This window comes from Xiphophorus couchianus, chromosome 5 (genome assembly GCF_001444195.1).
Source record: "Xiphophorus couchianus chromosome 5, X_couchianus-1.0, whole genome shotgun sequence".
Classification (NCBI taxonomy): domain Eukaryota; kingdom Metazoa; phylum Chordata; class Actinopteri; order Cyprinodontiformes; family Poeciliidae; genus Xiphophorus; species Xiphophorus couchianus.
Window position 1 is genome coordinate 18938074 of NC_040232.1, and position 13239 is coordinate 18951312.

General features: G+C 40.5%; 1 protein-coding gene across 1 annotated transcript; it reads left to right on the forward strand.

The window, feature by feature from the left end:
• Window positions 1–8760: 8760 nt before the first annotated feature.
• Window positions 8761–12111, forward strand: rtn4rl2a (reticulon 4 receptor-like 2 a). Its single transcript, XM_028019165.1, has 4 exons — window positions 8761–8981; window positions 9568–9794; window positions 9910–10143; window positions 10286–12111. Exons 1-4 carry the CDS (start codon window positions 8783–8785, stop codon window positions 11138–11140), a joined length of 1515 nt encoding a protein of 504 aa, XP_027874966.1. The 5' UTR covers window positions 8761–8782; the 3' UTR covers window positions 11141–12111.
• Window positions 12112–13239: the final 1128 nt, after the last annotated feature.

The window sequence follows — 13239 nt, forward strand, 5'->3', positions numbered from 1 at the left end:
TAAAGAAGGCTCAGAATAATGGGATAGTCCAAGGAAATAACTGAAGATATACAAGAAACAACTGTAGATGAACATTAGTTAGGAAGATATATGAAAGCAGTTTCGACACAACTCAATATCACAACTATGATTCTAAATTAATCTTCCTCCAACATTTGGAGGAAGACCCAATCTATCTCTAATCAAAAGAAAATTATTTTGAGGTTGAAAAACAGATACTCAGCCTGGAATTAACTACTTCAGATTTTACCTCATTACCTCTACATTCTTCAACTTCACTTCAAATCAAGTCGTATTGTTTAAACTTGGACGTAGCTGGTTGTTCCAATAGAACGATGATACCCAAACACATACACACTGGTTTATGAATGCATGAAGCAGGCAAACATTAAAACATTAAACATCTGAGAACGAAAACCAGAGAAAGAGAGAGATAGATTTGTCTCTGTTTCTTTTCTTTTTTATTTTGACATGACAAAATGTGATTTTCATCTCTATCATCATGTACTGTATATGTCATCACTATAAACAAGAGACAAATAAATTGAGAGAGGCTTTCTCTGACTTTCTCTCAAAAACAAAAGTTTGACTCATCTGTGAAACTATTAACAAGAAATCGCCTAAAAATTAAGGCAGCCATTTGTAAAGATATTGGGGGACTTTTGAAATAAAAAAGGAAACAGATGCTGGCCGCATTTCCAGTTTCCTTATAAGAAGGAGAACTGACAACACACCATTGTGTGACAGAACTTGCGCCAATGTGTGGAAAGACACCAGCAGTTTATGGTTAAGCGGAAGCGGTGACGCCAAGGCGCCAAACAAATGAAAAACACTGGCAAACAAAAAAAAGGGAGGGAGCTCTGGAAGACAAAGAGAAGCAAGATGTAGGAGAAAGGAGCTGAGCAAGACGAGGAAGAATAGTGCCGGCGTCTTTGTCTGTGATTATTGGACAGAAAGATTCTGGTGTCTCTGAGAATGCTTGTGACTGATGAGATGATCATCACAGTGAGCAATTTGCTAGTTTGCTTCAAAACAACACATGTTGAGTCACTTACAGTTAGTACATGTTCTGTTTCTTTACTGTGTTTGATTTTCTGATGTTCTTTTTCTGAGGCATCGTGGTCTCGCTGGTTTTTAAGCTGTTCATGCACATAAAAACGTTTTTTGGGAGATGCCTTTGAACATGCACTCACATCCTCTGGCTCATTAATGTGAACTAAAGGTGGTCAAACAAGTTCACCTGCAGTGCAAGCGCATGCAGAAATGTAATTAAATCTTCTGCGCATGACCCTTATTAAAGGACGCTGCAAAGTTAAGAGATAAAATTGATTGAACCTTTGTCATCTTGAAAAGATTTAGCTAAAACCTGTCAGGTACAAAAGTGAAACCATCATAAACAAATATTTGAATAAATAATTAAATATGTGCATTAGTGATTAATTAGTACACAATTAAGTGTTTGTGACAATGTCAAGATCATTTGTTTTAAAAGGGCTTAGATCTCATCTGATTGGTTAACCTGCACAACTAGTATTAGTGTTGTGCAGGGAGGGACAAAACAATTACTGTTACCCAGCAACCAGCCACCAGCAAGGGTTTCACTTAGGCATGAAAATTATAGTACCGTAAGTTAATAGTTTTTTGTATAACCACATTTTCAGCTCACGGTGTTTTAGCCTCGCCCACACGAAAACAAAGATTTTACACCTGAAGTTTAAGATCTGATTAGAAATGACATCATAATTCGCTGACAGATGTGACAAATTCATGATATGCTGCTGCAAAAAACTGTAAGTTAATTAAATAAAACTCATTTTTAATCATTTATTTTCACATTTAGTTAGTTGGCCTGTTTTATGTATATTCAGTCACTTAATGTAACATAATTATCACATATTCAGATACATATGTTATGACTAATTGATTTATTTTCACATTTAATTAGTTGGTCTGTTATATATATTTACTCACATAACTTAATTATCGCATATGACTAATTAATGTGTCTTGAATTGTGAAATTCTTGTTACTCTGCAGAAATGCTGCGAACAGAAAACATGTGGTATGTGGCTACTAATCGAGTACATTAAATAAATGTATTATCATTAACCATCTACACTAGCTGGTTATCAGAATCACATAAGTTTCACAAATTTCTCATAAAATCTGTTTCATCTCAATAAATGCCGACAAAATGTCAAACGCTTCAGTGCAACTTTACAACTGATGGCTGGTCTTGTTTTGCATTTGAGCCCAGACCACAGAAATCAGAAACGACAAAAAGCAAGACTGATCAATTAATCAGCCTTTTGGACAATGTGAGAGCTGTGTTGTGTAATTCAGCCAATGGAGAAAAGTGCTACTGAGGTTAGCCCATCATTACAGTTCATTATCTGTGACGCCAAAGAGTCTCACTTTTACCTTCTAAAAGTTACTTTGCACATTGATGACATACGCAACACATATTCACAGAATAAAAAAAAAAACTACTTTAGACCCAAAATTTAAACAAAACAAACCGTGAGCATTGAACCTTGCTATGACCAATTATTGATTATTCAAATTGAAATTACCTACAATTTTGACCTTTGCTTTGCTTCATATGCTTTTCATAAAACATTCCAATGAAGCTGCAGCTGACTTTGTATAAGCAAACCTCCACAACAAAAATAGAAAGCATGACTCTTTTCCCAGACTACAAGATCTTTTTCCCTAAAATATACATTTCAGCTGGTCAGCTTAAGTGAGTAAAAGTCTTTGAAAATTTATATGAATGAATTTACTCAATATGCATAAGGAATATTTTTTTCAGCCAAGTTCTTTGAAAACAGAAACACCTTCAGATTGGTGTTCCGTCACCCTCGCTCACACCCTCTCTGATCTGCTACCATCATATCACCTATGATGTAACACCGCGCTCAAACGCTCGGTCACACCTGCAGCAGAGGATCCTGGAGGCTCATTAGGACAGACCGAGTGATTGGCAGTTTATTTCAGGGTACTTAGCGCCAAGGGGTGCAAAAGATGTCAGCGTGCCATGTTAGTAGGTGCATTGATGCACTCAGCAGTTAGTACGGCAACAGTGGATCGAAGCCCAGGAAAAATGACACGTGGATCCAAAATGGACAGACAGACACGCAGATGGACAGATAGACGGGGCTGGCAGATGTGAAAGAGTGGGCGCCGGCCCGGGGAAGCCGCGTTTTGTTTTTGTGTGGGGAATGCACAAACAAGACGTAGTAATAATCACACCAACCGAGGAGAACTGCGCCCACACAGCACTGCCAACCTGCTGTGTGGGAAACTGGCACAACGCTGACTTACTGTTGGGCCGCGGTGGCATTTAGACAAAGTTTACCACAGCGGGCAGGCATGCAAACACAAATTATCACACACATTTAATCACAGCAGGTTCTGTGGGTGTGTGTAAAGGGAACGCCAAGTGAGGTTTTGGCCCCTGGACAGGCAGTGGGCACCAGAACCTTTAATCCACAAGCAGGAGGTATGAGGGAACAATAACACTTAAGGGCATGGTGTGATGGATCCCCTATAATTACTCATCTGTTTATTATTTCTGTGGCTCTGTTGGCACAGAAAGAACTGCAGACTGTCAGCTCTGTGTATGAGTGTGCGTACTGCATGCAGCCGTGCACAGGCTCCACACACTCGCACAGTGACTCCATCCACCATCATTCACTCATCTGCTGGCCCTCCTGTGAATTTCTATGAATGGCTGCACTTCTGTTGTCTGCATCCTCAAGGCTCCAGTCTGAGCAGCCTGTCCTCATTGTTCACTATCAATGAGAGATTAAAAAAAGGTGGAATTATTTCCCAAGGTCATCTCTGACCTACTCCACTGCATCTCTTGCGACTTCAGTCTAATCAGTGATGTAAATGGTTCTCTCTTTATTTTTTCTTGCTCTTTAGAGCATGCTCTTTAGAAACCTTTCTACAAACGTGGAATTGTCTGCAGCAATTTATGCAGACAGGAGTCCCAGGCTAAAAATAATGAAAAATTACTCAAAGCATTCTGTAACAGTGTAGAGAGGTTTAAGCAACTTTAATCACTATTTCAGAAGACACGATACATTCATGATAAAGCTATAGAGTTTAATGAATTCTTTTTGTACATTTTAAAAGTAGAAACATGAAAAATCTTTTAGTACAGCAGGAGGTTGGAGCTCATTTTTGGACACAAACTTTATTAAGGAAGATGATAAGATTAGCTTCCAAAGCCTAATGTTTCTCTAAAGCCGTCATGTTAGCTTGACAACAATACTACTAATGGCAAAACATTAGTAGTACTATAGTACTACTAATGTTTTGTAGTACATTTTATGTTTTCTATTTTTGGTGGTGTGGCTTACATGTATTCAAACTTTTTTTTTCTGGAAAATAAATCAAATCTTTGATTTTTGTTTTCAGTCTGTTTGACTCAGAAACCTTCAGGATGTTTCTGCAGCCTAAGAAATGGTGCTGTATTTTTCTGGACTCTACCTTGCCACATATTTCACTGTTTTTGTTTTTAAGAGACCAGCTAAACTATTTTAGTAAATTTTTGCAACAGGTCATGTGAACATCTGAATTAAAAGAACTGGAGTTAAATAAGCTAGGATAGGATTACATTAAGCAGTGACCACTGGTCAGTTCAGAGTCTAAATAAATTTGGATAAATATAGGCAAAGAAAAAAAAATACTAAGAGATTTTTAATAGTCTTAATTTTCTCATCTTTCAAATTGTGTTTTTACCATTTTGAATTACCCTCTAGTTCATGTAGGTCTATCACACAATATATTTTTATACCAGTCTTTCATCTATAACACCCCAAAACCTAAACTCATCAGGAATAAACAGAAAATTAAAAATACATTTTCTAAACATTTATAAGTTGTTAGATTTGTTACTGAGAACGTAATATTGTTTTGCTTTGAAGGTTTTCACTTTTTTGTTACTTTTAGGCTGTGACAAATAATAATAATAAAAAACACTTTGTAGTTTTATGTAAACTGTGTCATATTTTAGGAATGTAAACAATCTTTTAAATGGTTCAACAATGCACTGCAATTTTTTGGTATTTTTCCTGTTAAACTAACATACTATAATTTATCATATTAGAATTTTATAGTCAGTTTTAAGTTAGCGCAAACTTGCTAAGTACAGGGTACATTTTACATTTATTTATTTTAATCAAATAACCTAACTTATTCAATACTCATGAATGAGTATGATGAAGGTGCCAACAAATATAATCTCAACAGCAAACATATGGAAAAATGTTTTTCTGCTCAGAATGTACCAAAATTAATTTTTCTGGTCTTAATGAAAAACTGCTTTTGGTGAAGAATGAGCACTGCAGCGCTTCTTTAAAACATTAGCCCAACAATTAAATATGGTGGTGGCAGCATTACACCGTGGGAATTCATTTTCTCACCAGAGACAGAAAAAATACAAACAACAACGTGAGCAAAAACAACTAAAAACAACCTGCTTTGGGACTGAGGCATGCCTTCCAGCCATATAATAATCCTGAACATAACCAGAACTTGAAAGCTGCTGTGCACACAAGCTCTTCATCTTATCTGACAAACGAAGCTATTTTGCAAAATAAAAAGCAAGTAATGTAGTTTGCTAATGCAGAAAGCTTTATAGAGACATAAACTACTGTGAAATAATGGTTCTACAAAATATTGGCTCAGGGAGGTTGAATCATATCTCATTATTATACATATTTTTACATAGCGCTGCAAATACCAGCCAGTCTTGTCTAACAAAAGTAATCTCAGTTATTATGGCCTGTTTCTCAGCTTTTATCACACCGTTTCAAATACTGGTAAATCTAACTCAAAATGAGGAGAAAAAAATGGCAAGTACTGACTCCGGAAAGCAAAAAGACGACAAAACACAACAGATGCCTTAATGTGGACGCCACTTCAAGTCTGTTCAGCTGTGACTCTCAAGCTGTCACTGCTTGTGATTGAAAACCAACAGTGACATGTCATCAGTTGCATCTATGTCACTGTGACAACTTTTTTTTTCTTTGCTAAAATTACTTTCTGAAATCAAAAATAAACCTCTGGTTACTCGATTCTAAATTAAATCAAATCAAATTTTATTTATATAGCACATTGCAGCAACAAGGCATTACAAAGTGCTTTACATCATAAAAACACAAAGTCATAGAACACACAGCCAATAATTGAAACATTACATCTAGCCAAGTGCTATTGTTAATTTTGTCCTTTATTATGTTTCAAAGGCATCTTTAAACAAGTGGGTTTTTAGTCTAGATTTAGAGGCACTCAGTGTTTCAGCTGTTTCGCAGTTTTCTGGAAGTTTCCTCCAGATTTGTGGTGCATACAAACTGAATACTGCTTCTCCTTGTTTGGTTCTGATTCTGGATCTGGTGATGCAGAGCAGATTAGAACCAGAAGACCTGAGAGGTCTGTAAGGTTGATACAACAGCAGATCTTTAAGGTATTGTGGTGCTAAGCCGTTCAGTGATTTATAAACTAACAACAGCATTTTAGTCTGTTCTCTGAGTTAAGGGAGCCAGTGTAAGGACTTCATACCTGGGGCGATGTGCTCTGTCTTCATGGTTAAATGAGAGCGTGAGCACTATTAAGTGTGAACACTTTCTTGCCAATTATATGGGAGGTAAAATAACTTCAGACTGAATACTACAAAAGGAAGCTGTGAAAACAGGTATCCCTTGCAAAAGCATCTTTACCCGGTGAACTTTTTTCAGATTTTGAAATGGTAGGAAAATCAAATTAAAGTTTCTTTTCACAGAAATAATATCCAAAGTGTGTTGTGCATTTACTGTATATTTACCCCAAATCTGTTATGTTGTAGAACTGGGTTTGACTCTAATTACAGCTGAAAATCAGGAACCATATCTAAATATGTTTTTGTCTGATTATGCTTTTGCACTTTTTGAGATTGAAGTTTTCAGCCTTTTTTCCCCTCAAAGGGGATCCAGTTTTGTTGATGGACAACATCTGATAAGAACTTTTTTTGTTTGTTTGTTTTAAAGGTTTTTAAAAGATTCTCAATGAACAATGTTGGACTTTGACTTTACTATTCTAACACAAAACGATACTTTAATCTAAAGCGTTCTATTGTGGTTCTGGCAGTATACTTAAGGAGTATTTAAGTTGTTGTTGACCATGAAATAAAAAGTTCTCTGACTTTTTATTTTTGTGTTTTTATGATGTAAAACACTTTGAAATGCCTTGTTGCTGAAAGGTGATGTACAAATAAAATTTGATTTGATTTTGATTTATCCTGCTGTGAACCTTCACCTCACTCTCAGGTCCTTTCTAGCTCTCTAAAATGTTTACTTCCGGAATGTCTTGGTCTTTAGGTCCACCCATGCATCCCAGCTTGATGCTGCCGTCGCCGTGTTTCACACCAGGTATTTGTGCTTATGGTGATGGGTAGTCATGTGTTTCCTCCACACATATAAAACCAGTTTTGCATTTTGACTAAAATAAGCTTGAATAAGTCTCATCTGACCGGAACTCCTTTTTACACATTTCCTACATGGTTTGTGCTACCACAAGACTTCTTCCTGGTTTTGTTGGATATTGGCTTTAATTTGCCACTTTTTCATAAAGAGTTAATTTATGAAAATTTTTTTTACCTGTCTAATAATCTACCTGAGCAGTGGATCTCAGCAAGTCCTCCAGAATCACCAAAGCCCCCTTGGATGCTTCTCTGGTTAGTGCTCTCATTGTGGGGCTTTCAGCTAAGTTGGATGACCACATGTTGCTTGGTGATGGGCTGTGCCATGTTCTGAGTGTTAGACCGCTGTTTGTTCAAGTTTGCTGAGAGTTCTTCATAGAACAACTGCATTTATACTGAGAGTATTTTACACATATGTTGACTATGTTTATTAACTGTGATGTGAAGAGATAGTTGGTTGCGTTGGATGTCATTTAGGTGAATCAGAGTTGTACTCTATACACTATTTTTTATCAATCAGTTTAATAAAATCCCAATAAAACTGAGTGAGTTATGTGGCTACAATGTAAGACAATATGGAAAAACTTCAATGGAAATGAGCATTTCTGGAAGGCATATGTCCGAATTTGACTGACACATGGCATTAGGTAGTGACACCTTCCAAGTGCCAATTCCTTCCTTGTTAAGATAGGTGGCATTCCATCATCAGTAATTTTGTCAGCACGGTCATTAAACCACAAACAGGAGGACTGCGGATGCCGCAGTTAAGCACACCAACAAAATTCTCTTCAATGGCGGTTGTTTGGTGTGACTCGCTATCTTGTGGCTTAATCATAACTCGGGGGCATCCTCCTTCCCTCGGACAGAACCATCTATAGGACTGTTTTTTTTTTCTTTGTATCACTCTGTCTGGGCGCAGCGCGCCGGAAGCAGACCATAACAGTCTCTGAGAACGCAAGCCAGGAAACAAGCCTCTGCTACCCATCCTCCGCTCTTCCACAAAGCCCAGTCATCATTACCGGGCACCGTGCCTTATTGGCTTGCTCCCGCCTCCCTCATCTTCTTCTTACACACACACACACATGCTCCCACCCTTCCTTCTCTCTGCCATCACCAATGTGCGTCGAGAAAGTCTCCTCCTCCCGGTCCTGAGCGCACGTCTCCAACCAGCCTTTTACGCGCGTAGATGCTCTTCTCGAGAATCCCCTCGCGGTCGGCCCCTCCCCTTTCCGTTTTCTCGCCGCCCTCATTCATTCATGACCCCCGAGCAGTGACGTAGGAGATTCCACGGTGCCCACTGCCGTAGGCAACTACGGCATGCTGGAGTATATATGGGACAGTGGTGGCCATCAGCCGGCACACTCTCAGTCGCTCCGACTCGGGAACCAGAGCATCAGCGGAGATAGCAAGGCTTTACTTCGCCCTCTCAGGCTAACTCGCTTTGGGCTTTGGTTCAGGATGGACAACTCTTCTATTTCTCGGAGCCGACGAAGCTCCATCATGCGCAACTGCAAAAGTAAGTTTCTTTTCCGTCTTTGGCTGGGGACAATTTTTGGATTTTACATGGAATTGAAACGTGTTTGCTCTATGATTGAATTTGTGCATGAATGCATTAAGTTTTATATAAAATTATATGTGAATTCTGTGATGTACTGTATATTATAAGGAGAGAAAATTGAAAGATGATGAATGTTTTACTATTCAGAACCACAGATGAATCTCCTATTAATAATTTCAGTCTTATTGATAATTGTACATTTTTCGTATTGGTAGAAGTAGAAATGAGTTTTACTAAAGTCTCAGAATTCAATGTTGTGTTTTGACTGAGCGGTTTTGTGGCCATGTTGTGCGTAACAGTCAGAGCGAGTGCGTAAGTGTGATAGGCATAACTCAGAGGTGTGTATTCTTTTGGAAATTGTAACTTTAGCTGAAGTTTCCGTGTATTCAAGCTCTTTATTGAAATTGGAGAATTAAACGCGTATTTCAAATGAGTGCAGTTGCTTTAACGTCAGGACTCTCTGTGCTTTTGTACTGGATAAAAGAGGATGAATTCAGCACCACGGACTGCTCTCACCTCTTTTTCTTCTCTGTCTCTCCTCCAGACGGTCTCTCCCTCTGGCTGGTGGTCTGGCTGGTCCTCGGCAAGCCAAATCCGGCGTCGGCGTGTCCGCACCACTGCGTGTGCTACCCGACACCCATGACTGTGAGCTGCCAGGCGCAGAACTTCACCGCCGTCCCCGTGGGAGTGCCGTACGAGTCCCAGCGCGTGTTCCTCCAGAACAACCGAATTACGGAGCTCAGAGTTGGCTCTTTTGGCTTCGGAACTCAGGTAGGAGGGCAAAAGAAAAAAAAAAAGTTTCAAAACGTGTTTTAATAGTAATTTTTCCCCAGCATTTAAATCTGAAGAAAAAAATAGCTCAAGATTTTTATATGTCTTCTTGTAGGTTCTGTGGCTGTTCTCCAACAACATCACATGGATTGAGGCAGGTGCTTTCAGTGAGCTGAGGGACTTGGAGGAGTTGGATCTGGGAGACAACCCCGGCCTTCACAGGCTTGAGGGGGGAGCTTTCCGCGGCCTTGAGAAGCTCCAGAGCCTCCACATGCACCGCTGCCGGCTCACTGCCCTGCCCCATGACATCTTCCACAAGCTTTACAGCCTACAGTTCCTCTACCTGCAGGTAGGGGCGCTAGAGACACATTGCTGCACTCATTTCTAATTCACATACACGTGCAGCTGCCCACATTGTGCATGTGCTACCCACATTCCAGATGAGATAGGTGAGTTAATTTCTTTCCTTATCTTCTTTTCTTGATTTTCAGGAAAACAACCTTCACTTCCTGCAAGATGACATCTTTTCTGACCTCATCAACCTGAGCCAGCTGTTTCTCCATGGCAACCGGATCCGAACCCTCTCAGAGAACGTGTTCCGTGGCCTGGTCAACCTCGACCGGCTTCTCCTCCATGATAACCGCGTCCGTCAGGTGAACCGCCGCGCCTTCCGCGATCTGGGCCGCTTGACGATGCTTTTTCTCTTCAACAACTCCCTGGCCGAGCTGCCAAGCCAGACCCTAAGGGACACCCAGGGCATCGAGTTTCTCCGCCTCAATGCCAACCCATGGTCCTGTGGCTGTGAGGCTCGTGCCTTGTGGGAGTGGTTCCGTGAGGCTCCCGTCTCATCATCCGAGGTGATCTGTGCCTCTCCTTCCATCCGCCGTGGCCAGGATCTCCGCTTCCTCCGAGAGATGGACTTTGCCCTCTGCCCCCTGCCTGACCCTGGCTCCATCGCTGGCTCCACCACCACCACCTTCAGCACCAAGACCCGCTGGTGGTTCCACAAAAACAAGCCCCAGTCCTCCACAAAAGGCATCTTTGAGAAGTCGTCAGAGACTGTCAAGGCTGGCTTGTATGGAAAAGGTCCTTCCACAACCACCTCAGTGGTCAAGTATGAATTGGCGGATGAAGAGCTGGCTCTGCCCAAACTTGACCCTGAAGAGTACTGGGCAAACTACGGCAATGAAGACTCAGGTGTCACAGTGCGGTGCTTTGAGCTTGAATGTCCACCTGAGTATGATTTGCCTCCATCTTCCTCTCCTCCCAGATCATCCTCACCCTCTTTACTCTCTCTACTAGCCCTCTCTGTCTTCACCATCTGCCTCCACCTACTATTTGGCTGAATTGAACTCTTAGTGCCACACCCCTTCCCTTCCAGCCTGTTTTAGAGGCTGAAGGAACCCTGTTAGACTCTTTATACCCCCTTTGCCCACTCTGCTGTCAGGTTTTCCTCAAGGAACAGCATGGGAGATTGGGGGAATGGCTAGATTTTTAATCTACCACCTATAGGGCTTAACACTTATTCAGGACTGCTAAGAGTTCTTCATCTACAATCATCTACAATGATCAACAGGTATGGCTTTCTGTGCCTTACCTGCATTACGACTCCCTGCGAGCAGGGCTACGAGGGCTGAGTCCATCACCAGTAAGAAGGCAATTTGATAGCAGTTGTGTACGATGTTGTCAATTCTGTCACCTCAACTTTAGTCAATACTACTAGTGCTATTAGTGCATCCAGTTATCTGGCTGCTATGAATACTACGATTACTGTTAGAAACAGTGTACAGTAATTACACTACTGTAACCACTTAAAGTGTCATGTAAATAGGTTTGTGTTGTGAGTGGCTGACTTTGTGGTCCAGCGCAATCACTTTTCATTTGGATCCAGAAAAACTGTGAAGGCTTGTGCCTCTACTTGACAGAGCACCATGCACAGTGAAGCAGGGAAGAGATAGGAGCACAAAAATACTGTGAAGACAAAGACGATAGAGGGGAATTCAAGATGACAGGGACAACAAATGGGAAGGAGGGAGAGTGTTTGAGCAACAATAAGAGTGGGAGAAGGTCAGTGCTGGCAGTAGAAGCAGCAACCTGCAGGAGATAAGTCATAAATCTGGTTCATCTGTAGTCCTCCATTCGCCACCCTCTGTAAATATGGTGTTGTTTAGCGACAACCACATGGAGAGAATGCTTTCTTTCGGAAAGCTGGAGATTTTTGATTTTGGATGTCTTTCTGTGACATATTGATATAATGTGTGATGATTGTTAACTTGAATGCCAATGAATGATCTTGATATAAAAGATATACTGAATATTTCCTGTATCATGCCTTTCTTTGATGAATATTTTCTAATTGGAGGGTTTTTTGTGGGCGGTTGGTGATTTTGAAGCAATATGAATGCAAGAGAGAATATGGTAAAGCAAAATATAAGATACAAACCAAAGTAGCAGATTGCTGTTGGGTGACAAAACTGTGACTAAAGAGCTTGTGGACCTAAAGAACTGACCACACAGTCACATGGGCAGCTCTGGCTATCACAGGCATCTGTGAGTGTGCATCAAAGGCAATGAATGGATTCACAAGTTGGCAACTCTGCAAAGGCAAATACGTCACTAGATTTAGCACTTCACTGACTCACCAAGGGGTTGCGCCAAACGGACAGATGAGGTGTAAATTGGATGCTTTTGGTGAGCAAACTAAGAGAGCAACACAGGAATCCGGAGCCAGTAAATTAAGACTCCCGTGCAGACTTGTTGAGATTAGGCTACTCCAAAAAGTCAGGTTTTGCAGGGGGATTCTGAGGCTGCAAGTCATTTTGATCAAGAAGCGGAAAGAGTTAAAGCTGAAGCAGGAAGTTTCCAAATATAGTCATCCACACTGAGGGAACAAAGATGATGTTGATGTACAACTATGCCTTTATTTCCTCTCTCTGCTCACCTAATGTTACACACTTTATTTCAAGCTATCTCGAGCCCTCAAAGGTAGTGGAAGAGATTCTTCAACGAAGGTTATCAGGGGAAGGCCAGAATGTAGTAGGAGTGAAAGAGTAGGTGGTTATGTTAGAAATCTTCACACATGCAGACAGATGCAATCAGAGAGCTGGTGAGCTTCGCAGTGCTTTTCACTCCTTTGATATTTCTCGCCACAATGAGGAAAGCCTGTGGGAAATATTCAGTGCTATCTTGCTGTTTAGTAAGTCTCCTAGAGGAGGTCAAACTGAGCCCGGGTGCTCTCTAGTGACCATTACGTCACTTTCAGATGACCAAAGTGCCAGTTATACCATTTCCCCAAAGTTTCCCTTGTTAGTCTGACAGTCTGCATGTTTTATGTTTTGTATCTGAAGAGAGAAATAGTCATTAATATATTAAACACTGACTTGTTATTTATTTTTACTGTAAAAGAAAAAAGACATGTTCTTGAAAGAATAAATTCATACTTGTT